The sequence below is a fragment of the Brassica rapa genome, chromosome A09 (assembly GCF_000309985.2).
Source record: "Brassica rapa cultivar Chiifu-401-42 chromosome A09, CAAS_Brap_v3.01, whole genome shotgun sequence".
Lineage (NCBI taxonomy): Eukaryota > Viridiplantae > Streptophyta > Magnoliopsida > Brassicales > Brassicaceae > Brassica > Brassica rapa.
Genome location: NC_024803.2, coordinates 20,440,018 through 20,461,572, shown reverse-complemented (window position 1 = coordinate 20,461,572; position 21,555 = coordinate 20,440,018). Strand labels below are relative to the sequence as shown.

At 39.7% G+C, this 21,555-nt stretch overlaps 2 protein-coding genes and 1 non-coding gene across 4 annotated transcripts; 1 reads left to right on the top strand and 2 right to left on the bottom strand.

Annotated features, from left to right (window-relative positions):
- Window positions 1–4,150: 4,150 nt before the first annotated feature.
- LOC103874732 (WAT1-related protein At4g08300) lies at window positions 4,151–7,919 on the bottom strand. 2 transcript variants are annotated; one of them, XM_009153172.2, is made up of 7 exons: window positions 7,501–7,919; window positions 7,065–7,127; window positions 6,256–6,372; window positions 5,687–5,927; window positions 4,896–5,054; window positions 4,665–4,816; window positions 4,151–4,581 (listed from the first exon to the last, which is right to left on the bottom strand). In XM_009153172.2, exons 1-7 carry the CDS (start codon window positions 7,701–7,703, stop codon window positions 4,395–4,397), a joined length of 1,122 nt encoding a protein of 373 aa, XP_009151420.1. In that variant the 5' UTR covers window positions 7,704–7,919; the 3' UTR covers window positions 4,151–4,394. The 2 variants fall into 2 exon arrangements, with proteins under 2 accessions (XP_009151420.1, XP_009151421.1); XM_009153173.2 differs by lacking the exon at window positions 7,065–7,127.
- On the bottom strand, window positions 7,500–19,997 carry LOC117128583. The gene is made up of 2 exons (XM_033281310.1): window positions 16,445–19,997; window positions 7,500–15,274 (listed from the first exon to the last, which is right to left on the bottom strand). Exons 1-2 carry the CDS (start codon window positions 16,971–16,973, stop codon window positions 14,655–14,657), a joined length of 1,149 nt encoding a protein of 382 aa, XP_033137201.1. The 5' UTR covers window positions 16,974–19,997; the 3' UTR covers window positions 7,500–14,654.
- On the top strand, window positions 19,506–19,612 carry LOC117128713. The gene has a single exon (XR_004452107.1). It is a non-coding gene; the product is annotated as a small nucleolar RNA R71 (small nucleolar RNA).
- Window positions 19,998–21,555: the final 1,558 nt, after the last annotated feature.

The window sequence follows — 21,555 nt, the reverse complement described above, 5'->3', positions numbered from 1 at the left end:
GAGAAATCGGTGAGGACTAAGAGGAAACGCTTTTGCTTTGAATTGTGCAGAGGTCCGACGATGTCCATGGCCCAACGCATGAAGGGATAGGGTGATGTGATGGAGGAAAGAACTTCGGCTGGTTGTCGGATAGTTCGAGCCTGCCATTGGCATTTTTTGCATTTTTGCACGAATTTCTCCCAATCTCCGATCATCGTTGGCCAGTAGTATCCATGGCGTTTGATTTTCACTGCTAGCGATCTTCCACCGGAATGGTTTCCGCAGGACCCAGAATGTACTTCCTCCATCACTTTTCTCGTTTTTTCTCCTTCCAGACACGTCATGACTGGTCCGGAGAATCTCCATTTGTAAATTTTACCATCGACCGTTACGTAACGCGCAGCCTGCGTTCGGACTTTGCGGGCCGCCCTTTTTTCGGTAAGTAGCTTTCCGTCGGTGATGTAGGCTCGAATCGTCTGCAGCCATGGGGTATCGCAACCGTAATCGGATTGCTCTGATTCTGGTTGTATCGTAATTTCTTCTGCCTCGTCCTCTTGACCTTCTATTAGGTTGACGACGATTTGTGGTCTGATACTCGGGTGTTCGATGAACTCGACCGGAATCAATCTTTTAAGACCTGGGTCGGAACTTGACGCTAGGGCCGCGAGAGCATCTGCATGGACGTTTTCAGAACGAGGAATTCGCGTAAGAGCAAAACAGACAATATCTTGAACTAAATTTTGGACCAGTTTGAGATATGCGTCAATTCTTTTGTCCCGTGCTTCATACTCTCCGCTAAAATGACTTGCCACTAGCTGGGAATCGCAGTAAGCATGGATATTGCGTATCTTCATGCCGTGAGCTAAACGCAGCCCCGCGATGAGTGCTTTGTACTCGGCCTCGTTGTTGGAGGCGTGAAATTCCAGCCTGAACAATTGTTCTAGGATCTCGTTGGTCGGAGATGTGAGGCGGATTCCGATGCCTGATCCTTGCTTGAATGAGGATCCATCGACGTGAAGGAGCCAGGTGGAATTTGGTTCCTCATTGGTTACGGTCCCCATTGGTAGTTCGACCAAGAAGTCCGCGAGCACTTGTGATTTTGTACTCGTTCTCAGACGGTACTCGATATCGTACTCGCTCAACTCAACTGCCCATTTGGCTAGTCGGCCTGACTGACTCGGGCTATGCAGAATCGTCCATAGGGGGAAGGTCGTGAGGATGACGATCGTGTGGGATTGGAAATACGGTCTTAGCTTTTGGGCCGATGTCACGACCGTGCATGCTAATTTTTCCATTAGCGGGTACCTGGAATCGGCATCCAGAAAGGTTTTGCTTATATAGAAAATAGGTTTCTGTTTGCCGCGTTCTTCCCTGATCAGGACGCCGCTCACAGCCGTTGCCGATACAGCGATGTATAAAAACAAAGGTTCCCCCTCCACGGGTTTTGCGAGGACTGGAGGAGAAGCTAAGTATCGTTTCAGCTGCTGGAAAGCATTTTCGCATTCTTCCGTCCATTCAAAATTTTTATTTCCCCGTAGGACATCGTAGAAAGGCAAGCACTTGTTCGTCGACCGCGAAATGAATCGGTTAAGTGCTGCGACTCTACCGATCAGCTTCTGGACTTCCCGCTTATTCTTAGGTGAAGCCATCTCGACCAATGCGTTGATCTGTTTGGGATTAGCTTCGATACCGCGGTATGTAACTAGGTAACCGAGGAATTCTCCTGATGCTACGACGAATCTGCATTTTGTCGGGTTGAGCTTCATGTTATTAGAATTTAGATGTGCGAAACATTCCTCGAGATGTGATACGTGATCTTTTTCTTGGAAAGATTTGACGAGCATATCGTCGATATAAACCTCCATTGTTTTACCGAGTTGTTCGGAGAACATACGGTTCAAGAGTCGTTGGTAAGTTGCGCCAGCGTTTTTGAGGCCGAAGGGCATTACCCTGTAGCAATAAGTTATGCGATCAGTAATGAACGCAGTCTGTTCGTGATCGTCGGGATTCATCATAATTTGATTATAGCCTGAGAAGGCATCCATGAAAGACAGAAGTTTGTTTCCTGCTGTTGCTTCTACCAGCCGATCAATGTGCGGTAGAGGGAAACTATCCTTTGGACAGGCTTTGTTTAGATCGGTGAAGTCCACGCAGACTCGCCATTTCCTGTTTTTCTTTTTGACTACTACAGGGTTGGCGAGCCAGTCTGGATATCTCACTTCTGTTATTGAGCCGACTTTAAGCAATTTTTCGACCTCGTCGTTTACCGCGGAAGCGCGTTCGGGTCCAAGCTTTCGTCGTTTTTGTTTGACTGGTTTGAAAGTCGGATTGATATTAAACTCGTGACATGTTATGTTAATGTCGATCCCTGGCATATCCTTCGCAGCCCACGCCAAAAGTATTGAAATTCTTTTTCAGACAGGTTATGAGTTCTGTCCTCAAGGGCTCGTGGAGATTGACTCCGATCTAGACGCACCACTCCGGGAACGCTTCGTCGAGACACACTGTCACCACAGGTTCGCAAGTTGGTTCGCGTTTTTCCTCTAGGCCCGCGATGTTACGGGACTGCCAGAAGAGTTCCGCTCAATCCTGACTTCGCGAGTTTTTGTCAGAGACCTTTTTCTCCACTTTTCTAGGAGTGGTTTCGAGGTCTGGTCATTTTCGTTTTTGTTCTGCTGCGAAATACACCTGCGATACTCTCGGATTTCCCCATATTACATCAATTCCGTTAGAAGTTGGGAATTTGAGGCAAAGGTGGTATGTTGATGGGATTACACTCATGGCATTCAACCTTGGTGTTCCCATGATAACGTTGTAAGATGCGGGATGGTCAACGACTAGAAACTCTGTGACTCTTGTCACGGTCCCAGTTTTAACTGCGAGATTAATCAATCCGTAGGCTATGGTGGTTTCTCCCAAAAGTCCCAACAGTGGGCTAAGATGTCTCGAGATTTCAGATTGCTCGATCTCCATTTTTTCGAGAGTATCTTTGAAGATGATATCAACCAAACTTCCAGTGTCGATTAACACCCTAGCGATGTCGATGTCGCGAATCGTTAGCTCGATAACAAGGAGATTGTTACGAGGTTTGGCATGATCGACCGCTGCTTCCCCCTTGAATGAGATGACGTTCGCGCACGTCGAGTCTTGCATATCGTTTCTGATCGTTGAGTGGCTTTTGCGGGTTAGATTGATCCGTACCCCCCCCCCTTCCTTCTAGCGCCAAACTGTGGGAACCGAAATTTGCACTGTCGATTTCCGTTTAAATTAGGAAAGTAGGAGAAACTTAGTTATCCTGAGGACCTGGATATCTGCTAATACCATACACCAAACAATCAGAACACGAGATAACAACAACAAAATATAAGAAATCGTAAAAAGAGAGCAAAAAGAAGTCTTATTCCAAATTTGCGTATGAGCATTTACATCAAGGTATAAGCCTGGGCTCGAGAGCTGTCGGTGAGATTCCTACTTCTAGCAACCCTAAGATGGCTAAACCTAAGTGAGTCGCATCTCGAAATAACAAAAATGAAAAATCGTAAGTGGGCTTCGAGTCATGTCATAGGTCTCTTTGGACCGTCTTTTGACTCGAAATGTTTATTACGACTTCTTTCGATAAAAATGAACTTTCCACGGTTTTTATCGCAAAGTTCGATTGGTGACTTCAAATGACGAGAAACATGAAATGGGTTTGCTACGGTCTTCAGGAGATAGCATTAAATGGTAGACGAGAATGCATATATTCGCGTCGTATCGACGTTACGGAAGAGCTCGGTCGCTACGTAGCGATCGAACAGAACGCGCGCTCGTTCGTTACGTAGCGATCGAGCTTGGCTCGAGCTCGGTCGCTACGTAGCAACCGAGCTTGGTTCGAACTTGGTCGCTATGTAGCGACCTTATTCGGGATTTTCTCCGATGTCTCGTGTTTTTGCCGCAAAGCTCTTCGTAAGAACAAATATTTTCCGAAAGAGTATTTGTCGTAAAAAAATTCTCACTTTCTTCTTTGGATGTTTTGAGTGTTAACTTTGTCGCAACCGTTTTTGACCCCGACACTCTTCAAAATCGTCTCTACGTTTAAAGGCTTTCAAAGATGTTTGTCAATAATTAGCTTATAACTGGCGTCTACCTGATGACATTTTACTTCAATATTAAAGCACGTCTATTTTCGTAATTTGACCAAGTTGAAATTGTTTTCATTTCCAATGAGATTCCACAAGCACAAAAGATGCAACACATTAGTTATTATAAACAATAAAATTTAAAATAAACACCAACAAACTTGGAAACGTAAATAACATAAGAACAATACAAGAAAGAAAGATAAAGAAATTTCCCTTCTTGGAAATTTGGTGTTCAAAAATTGAGAGCAATTGACTTTTCTTTTTGTTTCTTTGATTGCTTCATGGGGGTTCCAATCAAGTACTATTAGTCACACCTTTGTTATGTGCACCAGGATTACCACCACCATCCGTTGATATTATGCTGGTGATCGGCAGCTCCTGCATTCCTATTTTCTCCTCCGTCGTTGAAATCACTTCGTCCTTAGCTTTTCCCCAAACGACGCTGTATAGCCCAAAAACGATGAAAACCGCCCCGATTATACTGCATTTACCATATCAAACGACTAATTAACTAACGATTTATCAAAAGATCATTCGTAAAATCATGAATTACATATTATCAACCTTCCGAGATGGATCTTTTCGGCCAAAACTAACGCGCCAAGGAAGGCAGTGATTATCATGCACATGGGACTGAATGACGTCGTAAATACTGGGCCTCGTTCTCTAATCACAATGCTTTGTATGTAATACGCCATTCCCGAACAAACCACTCCCTGATATTAACCATAAAATTTAACTTACTATCACAGAGTACATACACTAGTAATTATTCGTAAATGCTAGAAAACTTACGGAGTAAACAGCTGCGAGCGTGCCCGAGTCCATACCAATTTTCCATGCGCTAAGGTCACGAACCATCACCAGGGAAGCAGCGGTGTTTAAGATCGTCCCCATGCCGCATATCCACATCACTAATGATAGCTCCGCCGGATATTTTTTCAATGTGAATGACTGAAAATTTTACCAAATTTACAGTATTAATGTTTTCTTCAATACCAATGCAAATCTTATGTTTCCAAACATAAAATAACTTCAAAAATCTAGTTTTTTTTTTCTGGACACTTTGTGGTCAAAATGGGAATGTGACTCAATCCATAGACTCGACCAATAAACCGAGTTTTTTATTTTCCGTTTTATCTTAGAATGATTAAAAATAGAGAATTTTCTTCGAATACACCTAAATTTTTTTTGTCACAAATTTAAACCTTAAAAATAAAAATAACCAAAATAAATTTAAATGTTTTATCAAAAAAAGTAAATATATACTTATATCTCTATGATTAATTAATCTAGATATTAGGATTTTGAGTTAAGGAATTAAGTTTAGGGTTTAGGGTTTAAGGTTTAGGGTTTAGAGTTGAGGAGTGGGTTTTCAGGATAAGATTTCAAATTTTAAAATAAAAAAAATGTATTATGCTATTTTGATCATTTTAGTTTTTGAGGTTTATTTTTGTGACAAAAACTTAAAAATGGTTATTCGAGGGAATTTTTTTTAAAAATATCATGATATGAAAACGTATATATGGACATGTAAATACAAAAACAAACTTGGATTTTAATAAAAGTAAATAATGTTTGCTTACTTGTAAAATGAAGAAACCTGCCCAACTGATGATGCTACCCATCACGGCTAATGTTCCCGTAACCCAATGTTGGTCGGTGGTCTCTGAGGAGGATCCGCCATGAATAGAGGTATGAGCGGCCTTGATGAGCTCGATGGCTGGACCTTTGTATAACGTCATTACCATTGCCCCACCCACCGTTATTGCTGTTCCAATCACCTTTGCAAGACTACGTATCTTCTTCAAATTCACAGTTTCTAACCTGATTGTATAAGGTAGATCTATAATCAGTAACAATAAAATTGTGAAAAATTGTTTGTTAATTAGTAAAGATAAAATTGCGAAAGATTTTTTTTTTTAGTAAACATATACTTGTGAATTAACATTTTGTTACTAAATATCGAATCAATTTGTGTACAAAACGATAGGAAGTTCTACTGGATATACTACATTATTAGTTTAGTACAGCTTATTTACCATTTGTGTGATTAGATATTATAATGACACCCATCGTAAAAATCGGAGTAAAAGTAAGTAATAAAAGTAGAAAATGATTATATGCTTGGTTTTGGTAATAAGAAGAAAAATACCTGAAAATGACGGCCATTATGAAGGTGACGGCGGGAAGTGCATTAACAAAGGCAGAACTGTACGTTGCTGATGTGGCTTTCATCCCTATGTAGTAGAAGTTCTGGTCCATAAGCGGTCTGAGTAGACAAGCAACACTTACAACTTGTCAATTTATTATTATTACATATTTTAATCATATGCTTTTATTTTTCATCATTCACTTTAAAGATACGCATAGCTATGAGAAGACGGCAATGGGTGATGATCTCATCAAAGAATATTCGCGACTAGAATCTCTTAGTATGATTCAACTAATTTTTTTTTTTACTTTTTCGATTAAATTAATATAGTTCAGACTAATCTCGGAGGTTTGCAGAAAACAAGGTGCATTTTTTACTTCTTAAAACGTTTTAACGGCCAAAAGAAATTCACAGTAATCTTCCTTGATGGTAGATCATGGCCTTCATTTAAGGGGCAAATCATCTCCCACTCGTATATATTAACCATTAACAATATATTGTTGTTCAAAATTCATTTATAATAAATATTTTAACTTCGTTTATGTATAAGCTTTTAGTTTATCGATTGAGACGGATAAGAATCAAATGTAGAATTTTTTAATGAAAAATAATATCACTTCTTTACGAAAGAAAACACAGCAACATCGTATAAACGTATGTTGCTATGTTATAGAGACACTTACAATCATATAAATGTACTTTTCAAATTATAGTATTATATAAACGTATTATTCAAATTATAGTATTATATATCTCTGCATAAGCTATTACGTGAAAAGGGGATAAAGGTTTTTGTATACGGAGCTTACTCTAGGATTCCGAGGGCAAGGATCCTAAGGAACAATGGCCATGTCATCTTAGGCCTTATTTTCCTGAAAAGTGGAAATAATAGTTATATAAATCACTAATTAATATAGAGACACTTACAATCATATATAGCTTTCATGGCTCTAGATCATATAACCAAACCATGCATACACGGTTTAACCATATGGAATCGATTGAAGGACATAAATAGAAAAACAATTTTGATAATGAAAATTTTGCAGGGAGAAAAATAATACAAATGGGTTCTTTTATTGAGTGGAACTTTGTTAATTATCATGATACACATTTGTGCGGAAATTAGAAATGTTTTAACAACTTCGTGTTTTTACATACATATCCGTAAGGTGACAATATTTATAGTCTCGTATAGGCTCAAAATACTCGAGGGCAGACCACGCAATTATGACACATACATACCTTTCGAGAATGAGAGCAAAAGGAGCCATGACGATTGTAGCGACGACATGTCGGTAGGTAGCAAGGACCCAATGGTTCATACCATGCTTGAAGGAAACCATAGTTATGATGTACATGCCTGCATATCCGAATTGGAGTGATATGATTGCTATTATTGGCTTCAGTTTATCAACTTTCCCACATTGCTTTTCCCCTCCCTTCATTTTCTCTTTATTTGAGAGATATACGTACACTTATGTATTTATTTAGGTATGTATGTATATGATCCTAGATAGAGTATCTTGTTTCTCTCTCTAGGTACAATATATTTGGTGAACAATGAAGAGTTACTTGTTTGATGCAGGAAGAAACCAAGTGGAAATGGCCCTTCTTATAGTCATCAAAAGTTGGAATAAAAAGAAAAATAACAATATATCGTTCAATAATACGGCTACGTATCTTCTCGAATATTATAATGCAAAATATGAGTAATATTATTATTTTCGCTTACCAAATATGATTTATTGTACGGTTGATAATATTTTCGTAAATGGATACAATATTAGGTGTGAATATAAAATTTCAAACATAATAGAAAAGTAGAACATACATTATTTATATCATTGTTCTATAAGGGTTTTAGGTGACCGTTTAGGTAGACGCTATCCTTTAAAAAACATTAATAATTACTTTCTAAACTGTTTAGATAATTATAATATGACGTCAAAAAAAAAGATAATTATAATATTAATAAAATAAATTATTGCATTATTTATAATATTATTAATAATTAGAATTTAAAATAACTGGTATGTATGTTATAAAATTTTATGAAAACAAAATAATGTAGATCTTATTATTTGTACACCGCTAAACTGATAATCTAGGCATTGCATAAATGAAGAACTTATTACTAAATTAGATTTCATATAGAAAAATAACATGTTTTTTTTGTAACTTTAAAAAATCACTTGAAAAATAACATGTTACATATAAAAAATCACAATGAAAAATCTGTCATTCGTTATTCTTTTTTTTTCTGACATCCATTCCTTATTCTTAAAGTACTATATAGTACAGTTCCATCACGGATAATTTTAACAGGCCTCCTCTACATTAGATGTTAGGCAGATTACTTAGCTGAAGATAACTTTCTAGTTTCTGAAGATTTTTTTTGAGAAAACTCACTAATATGCTTTCAATGCTCACTCTAAGGTGCATCTGATGTAAATATTTTTTTCTTGAGTTAAATTTAACATATAATTACAGTTACACTCATATATATAGTGCAATTTAACATATAAATAACTGCATTATTTATAATATTAATAATAATTAGAAATTAAAATAACTAGTATGTATAATATAAAATTTTATGAAAACAAAATAATGTAGATCTTATTATTTGTTCACCGCTAAACTGATATTAGACATGCATAAATGAAGAACTTATTACTATATTAGATTTCATACAGAAAAATAACATGTTTTTTGTAACTTTAAAAAATCACTTGAAAAATAACATGTTACATATAAAAAATCACTTGAAAAAATCACAATGCAAAATCTGTCATTCCTTATTTTTTTTTCTTTTTTTTTTGACATCTATTCCTTATTCTTAAAGTACTATATATATAGATATATATACTTATGTAGTACAGTTCCGTCACGGATAATTTTAACAGGCCTCCTCGACATTAGAGGTTAGGGAGATTACTTAGCCGAAGATAACTTTCTAGTTTCTGAAGATTTTTTTTTGAGAAAACTCACTAATATGCTTTCAATGCTCACTCTAAGTTGCATCTGATGTAATAATTTTTTTCTTGAGTTAAATTTAACATATAATTAAAATTACACACATATATATAGTGTAGTCTCTCTCTCTCTCTCTCTCTCTCTCTCTCTCTCTCTCTCTCTCTCTCTCTCTCTCTCTCTCTCTCTCTCTCTCTCTCTCTCTCTCTCTCTCTCTCTCTCTCTCTCTCTCTCTCTCTCTCTCTCTCTCTCTCTCCAATGAGCTGAGTCAAATTCATCTAATCTTTCTTAAAACACACAAAATAAGTTGGATGATCTATTCACGTTTCCACTAAAAGTTTCATTTCATAACCTTCCAACCACACAAAATTTATGTATTGCTCCACCCACACAAAGATTGAGTTTCTTTAAAGAACTACACAAAATGAAACTTTTCAAGCCAAACCACTCAATGTTTTAAAACGAAACCATACCAGATTTGAAAATCGCTTCAAAACCATATGTCATTTATTAGCACAAAATTTTAGCAAAACACGTATAAAATTTAGGGTTAGTTGTGTAGTAGCCAATTTTGAAAGCAGAATTAAGAATATAACATTGATTTGGACATAATTAGTTCTCATAATATTTGTTTACTTCTCTTCCGGTTATAGCTCCTCTCTATAATGGTTGCCGCCTGTAAATATATGAAGCTGAGGTGTATGAAAGAAGGCAGTGGTTGTTGGGGTAAAATTATGCAGGAAAAGAGATCAACATAGTGTTTATTGATCTTTAAAGTACAAATTACAACGAGTGGTGTATAAATCTTAGTTTTAGCCGTTTAGCTCTAATATTTGTGTATCGGAAACATAAATCTTGTTCAAAAGCTGAAGCTTGAGGATCATCGAGTGATTTGGGTAATATTGATTTCCAATCCTTTGTATCTAATTTTTCTTTCATGCGATGTGGCTGTTATGGGCATTAAATTTCAACTTCTCCATGGGTAAAACTTAACTTATCACTAGTAAAAACATCGCTACAGCCACGTGAATTTTTGTGGGTATGACCAATATTTCGTGGCTATACGGAGGAGAAACCACGAAAGGTTACAAAACGTAAAACATACGTATACGAGCGTAGCAAAAAGAGCGCGTATCAAAAGTCGTAGCAAAGTGCCACGCTTTGCTACGAAACTTCTTGGGGCAAGCTTTGCTACGATTTGAGCAACTTGCTACGGTTTGATACGAATTGTAATGTAGCAACAGGCACGGTTTTGCTACGATTTGTTTCGTGACACGTGCTACGTTTTAGTGACGAATAATTTTGTGGCTAGTTTAAACAATTATAAAAAAAAAAAAAAATTATAAAAAACAAATTTAAAATATATATAAAATGCAATATGCGAATTAAAATCCAGATTATCATTGAAACAGAAATATATTACATAAATGTTGCAGTTTTAAACATTCAAAAGATACATGAACTGGAAACAAAGTACACAAAATATTGTAGTTTAATACATGAAATGACCAAACCTTACATACCAAGGTCTTGGGACCACCTATCTAAATCAGAATGGTTATTGGTCGTGAGATGTTGTAGTGGAGCCGTAGACTGAGCTTGAGGTTGTGGCAGATGTTGAGATTGAACTGGAGCTTGGGGCTGACCTTGAGGTTGTGACTGAGCTTGAGGCTGGAATGGTTGTGCAGTTGAGGCAGGAGTGGAAGCTTGAGATTGGAGAGTTTGCAGAATAATGTTGAGAGTTGCTTGGCTTGCTGATATCCCCCCTGTGACTTCAGTCTTGAAAGCATTGATCTCTGTCTTCAAAGCATTGAAATATTCCTTGACTCCAGCAATGTCTTCCTTGACTTCAGAAATGGTGATCTCGAAGCCAGACATGCGCATATCTGATACCACTCAAATTACCCTAAGGAGTAAATTACTCTCTCAAATAAGATGTTCAATTGTAGTACTTAGGGACCGAATCCACAAGAAGCTAGGAAATCTATTAAATCTAGTAAATTATTAATTCTAAGTGTTTGTTGTTTTATGGTTTAAATGTAAATATCAATCCTAATTGAGTAAGTCTATTGCTCGACTAACAAGATGATTGGGGTGTAACTTATTGGAAAGGTACTAGATGCAGGGTTTCTATTCAGGTGTTGAAGATTATAATCCTATAGATGCCTATCAGTTGCATTCATGATCTATTAGAGCTCAACCCCTTAAACACAGTGATCAGCGATGGCAATGTCTCACTGGTTAACTAACTAGATCTTGGATCTCAACTGTCGTTTGTTGATCACAAGAAAGTGTCGATCGATGGTCCTATAAGGATATCGATCGATACACCTTTCACAACTATCGATTGTCAGAAGATAATATCGATCGATCGATGCTTCTAGTTAAGCCCTAGTCGCAAGTCGATAATGCTCACTAGCTGTCTAGTTCAGCGGTAGCCTTTTTCTAGCAGTCCTAGCATGACAGATTAGTTTCAGGACTGGATGGCCAAGGATGCTTGACTCATGCAGATTCCTAGGTTCAATATTCTAGTTAGCTAATCTAGAACAAGCGTTAAGAACAATCAATCAAGGAATACCACAACTTAGCAATCTATAGTTGGGGCTAATCCCTCTAACCTATTTGAACCCTGAATCTAACAGGTAAACTACTCAGACATAGCTAAGAAATTCATGACACAAAATATAAATAAAAACTACATAGAATAGAATAGATGAATCAATGGAGTTCCAATCACAAATCTCTATATGATCTTCTCTCCTAAAACTCTCTGCTGAAAATAAGAATACAAAGGTGGCCAAAAGCTCTCTTGCCTCCTAACACTTACGCAAGTATATAACTATTAGGTTAAAATCTCGTCAGGGTAATCTTGCAATTTGGTGAAGTCTTGGGTTTAAAGTCGGTTGGAACCAAGTCGTGCTTTCGCGTCTCGACATCGATCGATGGTACAGGATGTACATTGATCGATCATAATCTTCAATCGTCGAGGCTTCTCTTCTGTATCAATCGACGTCACTGGATGTGCATCGATCGATTGTTTCTTCTTTGTATCGACCTCTTATGGTTAGCTCGGATGAAATCTCTTTTAAGCTCCTAAAAGTTCCATAATCATCACTTTACTTCAAGATACTTCTGAACCTAAAAACATACCTAATAGGATAGAATATATACCATGGGTCAAATCCAGGGTATATCAACTCCCCCAGACTTATCCTTTTGGTTGTCCTTAAGCAAAACAAACATGCAGTCTCTCTGAAAGAAGTTTGAAAACAGCAGGGACTTATAGATATAAAACATAGAAATCATCACCTCTACAATTTCACAAACCACATCTAAAAAGTCATAATCACAAAAGCACATTATGCAATATCCTAGCTTATCAACCAAATTCAACTAGTCAACAACTTAGCAAATCCTGTCTGATATTCCCCTCTACTAACGTCATTTCTTAGCATAATTATAAAAGTGCATGCTTTGCCTTGGGAGTATCGATCACAGGATGCAAGGATTTCAGGCAAGTATTTGGAACTACAGGTAAAAGTTAGTTCCTAATTTCTCTCTCTCTCTAATTTCTCTCTTGAGTCAAAGTCTGCTTCCATTGCAGGATCAGTGACCAAGATTGGACAGGCTTCCATGAATCAAATCTTAATGGTGGTTGCCACCAAGCCCTGTTCACTTCTTTTTGACTTATATCCAAGAATTCTTTGTGAAGCGAGCCTTGAAGATTGCCGCCTCCAAGTCTCGTTCGAATTTATTATTTGGAATCTTTATGAAGCAAGCCTTAATGGTTTTAGCCACCAAGTCCTGTTCAGATTCCTCCTCACTAAATCCTAAGTCCTATTTAAAAAATAATTTTCGGATTTTTTAAAAAAATAAACTAACTACTCTAGGGTCGAAATAGAGAGAGAAAATTGTGATAAATAAATCTACATAAAGCTTTACGTTCCAGACTTGTCCGAAGAATCCGATCCCATGTATACCAAGCCCCAAGACAAGCGTTTGTGTCAGGTTTAGTGTTGGAGGTCAGCTTTGGTTCCTTCAAACAATCAAGGCAAGTGTGTATAGTTGACAGGTTGATCCACTTTAGCATCTTAGTACTATCTGGAATCAGTAAATCTAGAATGGTGCTAAAGAGTTGTTAGATATTCAATTAATAAGATCATAGTCTCTTTCATATAGGTAAGCATTATTTATTAAAATCTTTTTTATAAGAATCAGAATAAACTATATCAGTAAACCTCCCCCCTGACTTAAATTACTCTCTCCCAGTGTAACACAGTTGGATATATGGTGGAAATAAATCATAAGTACAAATTTAACAAGTAAGGAAGATAAACCTGACCGGAGTGCAAACGATTGATGTGCATAGGTATGCATCGATCGTCATGTGTGTGTGTGTATGTCGATCGATGTCGACGTCTCCTCCACGGTCGATATGTTGGTAATCATCCTACTTGAGTCTTGCAATAAATCTGAAAGAATAAAAACAAACATAAATACTAATAACTAAGAAAACCTAATAAATAATAGTGGGTTTCCTCCCACTCAGCGCTTTGTTATAGTCATTTAGCTTGACTTTGGAAGGTATGTGGCTAGTTGGTGGATAAACAGCTACTTGTTGGGAAACAAGCATCCACATCATCTCTGCACATTCTCAACCAAGCTGCAATGAAACTTCTTGTGGCCTCATCATTTCTGGTCCATCTCTCATCCATCTTTTGTACTGCATTTGAGATGTTCTGTAGCCTTTCTAGAATGTCTTCAATGCTGAACTGGTACCATCCTATCTTGCTGTAGGCGTATTCTGATAGCTCGTTCAATTGCTCCTGCATTGACTCCATGCTGTTCGGTATCAGCTGCACGTCGTCTGGTGTAGACGTGGTGTCGGTCGATGCGACCAAGTATCTATCGATCGTTGCTGGTGTAGCACTAACGATCGATTTGGAGTGTTCTCTATCGATCAATGCTGATATTTGGTGTTGAGATGCGAGTTGCTTCTGAATGGTTTTGACTTCTTTTTGTAGCCATTCTGCTTGGCTATCTAGTCCACCGAGTTTGACGTCGAATGGAAAATAGATGTCATCACATCGCTTCTCAAGTCGTTCCTCCAAGGTATCTATAGTTGTGTAAAGCTTTGTAGGGAAGATGTGCTGTAGGTTTCTTGCCGTCGAGCGATGTTCTGCGGAACCTATCGATCATTGTTGAACCTTCTTCCTGAAAATCATGTTGATCATTAAGCTTACCATTGTCCTTCTGGACATTCATCATATGTGTAGACAAGGTGTTCAAGTAGCGCATGATAGGTGAGGTGAAACGGTCATGCATATCCTCATAAGATTTTAACCTATCCTCAATGGCTGCAAACCTTGTGTCGATCGATGTGATGTTGAAGATATCGATCGATGTGGCTGGTTGTGGATTATTCATGCAAATGGTATCCAAATCTTGCTGTAGCAGATCAATTTTCGTGCTGAACCAGTCCATGTTGTTGTTGAGAGGGTTGTATACGTCGTTAATCCTCGTGTTGATGTATGCGATCTCCCATTCATATTTCTTCTCTGCCAAACTTTCGGAATCTGGGATGTATGTGGCTTGACGTCGATCGATGTTGCTTTGTTGGCGTCGATCGATGGTGATGTCGTAGCTTCCTTCTCAAGGTTGTGCTGCATACTCTCAATCTCTGTCCCCATCTCTGCCATACTTCTGAAAAGGTCATTGTAACCTCTGTCCAAAGGTTGATAGGTGTCATCTACCAATGTCTTGAGTTCAACTCCTAGCTTTTCCTGAGCTCCACAAATACCAGTCACCATCTCATTGATCTCATCCTTGGTGTAGCTCTCTGGTGCCAGTCTTGTAGGTGTGAAGGAAGTGACATGTTCTGGAAGACATATGTGACTCTCTGCAAATAGGGATGTTCTCTCCAGAATTTTTCTGATGTTGTCCTTGGTGACAGGAATCATCTCACCAGCTACGCTTCTTGCATGTCCAGACTCATCTCTGTAGACAACATATTCGTCATTCTGTTCCCATCTGAATTTTCTGGCTCCATAGCTGTCATAAGCGCGACGTATGATACACTACAAATGAATCCTTGCTAATGTCAAGTTAACAGTGGTAATTGTAATATTTGAGATTCAATCCAGAGGACAAGTTTACTCTTTACTCTTATGAGTTCAATATTAAGCGGAGAAACAAGTGGGGTTTTGAGAATTAATTGTGACACGAGTAACTAGAATGCCTAGATGATTCAAATTCTATTTAAATGAAGCTGGCTTAGGGTTATTAATCGGGTGTCAATGCAGAACTGAACAACTATTCAAGTGCGATGAAATGCAGCCTAGAACTCAGATCACTCGGCTAGAGCAATCCACTATCGTGGCCTTGCTCCCTTTGCATATCGGTTTGAATCCTAAGCTCTCATTTGGAACAAGACGCGATAACAAGCCTTAGAGACAAGATCTCATTAGTTCACTTAATACCCTAATATCTACTCTCGCTGATTAGGGATACAAAGCTCATTCAATATATGTCAATTTATCTCCTAAGCGGTTAGCTAGGGAATTAAATCAGGGATCAAACATTAAGTGATCAGTTCAATGTAAGCAGTAAGAAAAATATGAATGAAGAATAGTTAAGATCACTTATTCGTGTTCAGTTCATGCGGCTATCACCCTACAACCCTAAGCAAGCTTAGCCTACTACTCAATCATAAAACAAGATGACACATACATGATTTCTGAATAATACTGCATATAAAATAAAGTAGAAAGACAAAAGGTTCAGGATGATCTTCTCGTCAGAATGAGAGATGAAGTCTTCTCCCTTACAAGTTGCTTTAATCCAAAGAGAATAGTTCTAGGTCTCTTGCAAAACTAGCGTAAGAAAAAAAAATGATAGCATAGGCCTTTTTATATGGAGGCGCTGGTGGTAAAAAGATAGGAGAGAGTTGAATCTAGGGCAGACTTCCGGAATAGGAAGTTTCCTTAATGATCAGGAGCAGTCAAACGCTTGTTCTCTTCAGGAACAACCTTCGGGTTGTTCTAGATGACTGTTCCGCATCGAATCCGTCAAAACGGCATCTGACTTCCTGAATCTCTCTTCTTTACTCTTTCACCTGCATCCAAACCTGGAATGATATCAATTAAACACGAATTAGGACTGAGAATTAGCTCAAAGCACACATATATTGGTATTAAAAACACCATATATCAACGTCCACATTCGTAACGTCTATCGATCGATGGTGAAGGTGCCATATCGATCGACGTTGGTGTTACCATGTCGAACGATGGAGAAGCAACCTTGTCGATCGATGCTTGGCCAACAGGTGTGCACGATTGGTGTGAACCAATTCCTGTTGTGGTGGCCCTTGGATATTTGTCTGGAACAGCTGGATTGTTTTCTGGAATGCTGTGTTGCTGCGTAAACAAGTTGTTTGCTCCATTGGCCAACTGAAGAATATCTGCTATGTCCTCTCTGGATACTTGTAGAATCCTTCCATCCATAGCTCTTGCATGGCCATCTTGGTCCCTGAAAATACCAAATTCATCAGACAATAGAAAGTCGTAATCAATACAAATATTCTTCTTAGTAGATAAAGAAAGTTTAGGTTTAGAATGAGAATTGATCGATGATGATACTGGTGTATCGATCAATGGTAGACGTTTGTCTGCTGAATTAGGGTTTTTTGATCGAATTCTCTTCCTGGATGTTCCTTCTGATTGGTTTGTGGGAGCATTCATCTTTTCTGTTTCGTGAGAAGTAATCTAGGGTGCAAAACTCCTTATATAGGTATTGGTAAACCTACTTGGAATTAGAATATTCCCTTTTTCCTTTTCTAAGGCGGCGGCTTTAATATCGATCGATGTACCAGGTGTGTTGTCGATCGATGCAGAAGATCGTTTTGCTGGATGAGGATGGGAATCAACCGATGCTGAGTAGATGCTGTCGATTGATGGTGGAGGCGTGTTGTTGAAGGAATGGGTTGAATATCTTTCATCCTGCATAGCAATCTCTTTAGCTCTTTCCTTCCAGTAATCCTCATCAGACTCCTCAGTAGGATCCTCATTAGATGAAAGAATCACAGTCTCCACTGCAAAACTTTCATGGAATCCACTATATGCCCAACTGCCTATGGAATAGTCATCTCGTCCGTTCTTGTTGGGTTGTTGAAAGGAAAAGTCTGGATAATACTGATCTGGTGATGTGGAGTGGTGTACTGGTTGCTTCCCGTCGAGTGACGTGTAATAGTGTTCATCGGTCCTCGGTGACTCATTGGTATCGATCAATGTGATAGTTTGTGTATCGATCGATTCCGAGTACTCGGTTTCGTACTCTGCAATGTAGCCAAGATCATTTCCAAGCTCCACGAGGTTGAACTGTTGTCTCACAACTCAAACTAGGGCACAGTGGACGTCTGGATCTATCAGTGTCAGACACAATCTGTTGGTGTTCATGTCACATACAGCTCCTACTGTAGCTAGGAAAGCTCTTCCAAGCAAAAGTGAAGAGTTCCAGTTAAGCTTGATGTCCAGAACATGAAAATCTACTGGGACACGGGCATTACCAATATGTACCTCAAGGTCTCTTATGATGCCTTCTGAGCTCCTTTCTGAAAGATCCACGAAGGTGAAAGATTCTGATGAGAGCTCTATTTTCAGACCCAGCTGGTCTGCCATAACCTTAGGTAGAATACTGACTGATGCTCCTGTGTCACAAAGTGGATGGGGAAATTCAATACCCTTTACCAGACATGGTATTACAAACTTCCCAGGATCACTCTTGTTCTTCAATATGATCCTTAGTTTCATCCTTTCCCTGACATGGTGAAACATTCTCCTAATATCCTCCTCAGTTTCCTTAGTCTCCCTGAAGAACATCCACAGTCGGTGTGTGTAATGAACTTCATCAAATTGTTTCTCCACTTGGATTTTGAGGACTCTCTTAGTGAAACCATCCATCTCCTTCTCATTAGCTTTCCTCTTAAGGTTCTTAGGAATCTTCTCCTTTCTTTTCCTTAACACTCTTCCCTCAGTTGCCTCATCAACTTGCATAGGCTCTGGTGTAGTGTCTGAAGGGTTGGTTGTAGGTTCTGGTGGGTTTGCTAAAGGTTTAGGAGGTGGTTTGAGTGCGTTGATTTGGTTACTATCAATTGATGGTAATCATACTCGGTAGGTGAGAGGTTCCCGTCGATCAATGGGAGGTGAGGGGGGTCGATCGATGTCGGTCTCTCTTTGTCGATCGACGGCTGGCTCATGCGGTTGATCCATTTTGACGTAGAAAGGGGAGGGTGGGTAAGGATGTTTTTCTGCGAATTCCTCATGAGTCATGATTCGAACTGCACTACACTCCGCAATCGATTCAGCAGATGACGTCGATCGATGTCTAGAGTAATCTATCGATCGATCTTCGTCATGGTCTGTCGATCGATGTGCGTCCATTGACATCGGTCGACACCATTGAGATCCGCCGAAACTCATGGAGCTTTCAACTTCGAAATCTCCTTCTCCAAGCTTCTCATGCTTCACCACTTGCAGAAATCATCATCTAGGATGGCATTCACGTGGTGTTTTGCTTTCTCAACTCCTACCTCTCTAGCCAAGGCTTCTTGCCTCTTTACAGTTTCTCCAGTCTGAGCTACTTGCATTTCAAGCTTCCCCACTAGAGTTCCTAAGGTCTGAATTCTTGTGTTCAGACTGTTGTAGGCAAAATCTATCTTCCCATTGAAATCCACAGTGAGTTGTTGCTGTCCTTCCAGAACTCTGTCAAGCATTGCTTCAGTCTTGCTTTCCTGAGTCTATGATGGTGGATTCTGGTAGTATGAGTTTCCATAGCCTCTGCTGTTGTTGCTGAAAGGTTTCTGGAACTGTGAACTCTGGTTACTCCTCTGACCATTGCCATAGAAGTTTATTTTTCCACCCTAGTTTTCAGACCTTAGAAATCCAGTACCTCCAATGTAGTTCACATCTTCTTCTCCTTCCATGTCTAAAACTACTTCTCCTTCAGCTGAGCAGACCTGCTTCCTAAGAGGCTCATGAACCACATCTAACTTTGCTCTAACTTCGTCCATCTGTTCCTTTCCAAGGGATGCAACAGACTTCTTCCTCTCAAAGTAAGTGTTCTTGGTGCTGCTGCTGTTTACTAAATTTTCTATCAGTCTCATAGCTTCCACCAGATTCCTGGTGTTGAAGTTTTCCTCGCTAGCTGTATAAGGAGCCATCTGATACCTCAAGGCGATACCTCTGAAGAAAGTGCTCAGTAGTGGCACTTCATTGAATTCGTGGTGTGGACAGTCTCGCTGGAAGAACTTGAATCTGATCCACGCATCTTTGGAAGACTCTCCAGTCTCCTGTGCAAATGTAGCAATTTTGCTCCTCAATTCTTCAGCGCGAATGCAGCTACCCTCATCAAAGAAGTTTCGCAAGAAAGCATTTTTGATGTCGGCCCAGGATTTTAGAGATCCTGTGGGTAGCTGCTTAAGCCAGTGCATCGCTTCTCCAGTCAGAGTATACTTGAAGAGCTTACACAATAGGTAGTCCTCAAGGACTCCATCCATATGAATAGAAGCAATAAGATCCTCGAACCTCTCCAGATGGTCCATAGGATGGTCGTGCGGTAACCCAGAGTAGGGTAGCTGCGACACGAGTGTGTAGTGTGGGAACCGAAATTCGCACTGTCGATTTCCGTTTAAATAAGGAAACTAGGAAAACCCTAATTTCCCAGAGGTCCCGGATCTCTGCGAGAGCCAACGACAAGTGATCGAATATATGCGGAAATCATGAAAAGATAACAAACGAGTTTAGAGAAAACAGCAGATCTTATTTTGAGTCCGCGTAAGAGCGTTGCGATCATTACAAGGGATCATAAAAGCTTTGGCCGCAAAGGCTGTCAGCGAGTTACTTAGTTCTAGCAGCCTAAAAGCTCAAACCTATTTGAGTCGCAGCTCGATAACAAAAGACGAAAAAGATAAATAAAAGGTTTTTGATTGATTTTGGACTGAACCTTGTTAAAGGCTGCCTACGTACCCCTTTCGAGGATCAAGCCGAACGTAGTTCAATTGATAGAGCTGGACAAGAGATTGAACTGCCTGGGCGAGTTCGTCTAGTAATTGAGTGCCAGTCATAGAAACCGAACTTGTCGAGAATAAAGCCTAAAGTTTCTAAGTGCAGAGAATTCCGAGTCTAAAAAGTTCTTTTTCTTGCTCCTCGCCTAGGACTCCTTATATACTAGCTCCAAGGTCGGTTTACGATTTTACTCTTCTGCCTTTAAGCCGTCATAGCATAAAAATGGAGATATTCCATTTTTCCCGATCTTCACAATTATCTTCAAAACTTCCGTATTTATCCGCGGAAACTTGACATTTATCCTTCCTTGTGGACCAAGCGTAAACCAGGCTGTGGTTTACGGGCTTTTGGTTAGGAAAATCATAGGATGGGCCTCGAGTCGTGTTTTAGGTCCCTTTGGGCCGTCTTCCGACTCGACACGTTTACTACGAGTTTTCCGTGGTTTCTAATCCGCGAAGTTTGATCGATGAATTAGAATGGCGGGAAACATGGACTGAGCTTGCTACGGTCTTCGGGAGATAGCATTCGAAGGTTTTGACGAGAATGCAAGAACTGGTGTCGTATGGACGTTCGGAAAGGTTCAATCGCTACACAGCGACCGAACTTTGGCTCGAGTCCGGTCGCTTCGTAGCGACCGAGCGGGACGAGCGCTCGGTCGTTACGTAGCGACCTAGCTTGGCTGAGCTCGGTCGCTATGTAGCGACCGAGCGGGACGATCGCTCGGTCGCTACGTAGCGACCGAGCTTTGGCTCGAGCTCGGTCGCTACGTAGCGACCGAGCTTGGCTCGAGCTCGGTCGCTATGTAGCGACCGAGCTGTGTGCATGCTTGGTCGCCGCGTATCGACCGAGCTTGGCTCGTCCGCCGTCTGATTTCCATACTCGAGCTTGTCCGCGGCCGATTTGGATACGTGTCCGTTGCCTTCGGACAATCGATATTTAGTGGTTCGATTGAGATTTGGACGATATTTTACTGCAAGGCTGTTCGTAAAGATATCTCTACGAAGATTACTTTTCGTAAAAACGGTTATGCTGATTTTTACGGACTTTCAGACATTGATTCCGTCGTGACCGATTTTGACCCCAACAGTTAGCCCCCCAGCTCGTTAGAATCATGAGCTTCTAGCGTGAGGTTCTAGCGAGTGGCTTTAGGCAAGTTAGGTGAGTTAGGCGGAATTAATGGTTGAAAAGGTCTGTGGTAAGTGATCTTCTCGCTCTCCTAAAAGTAGAAAACGCGATAAGATTGGGGCTGCGCCTTATGACG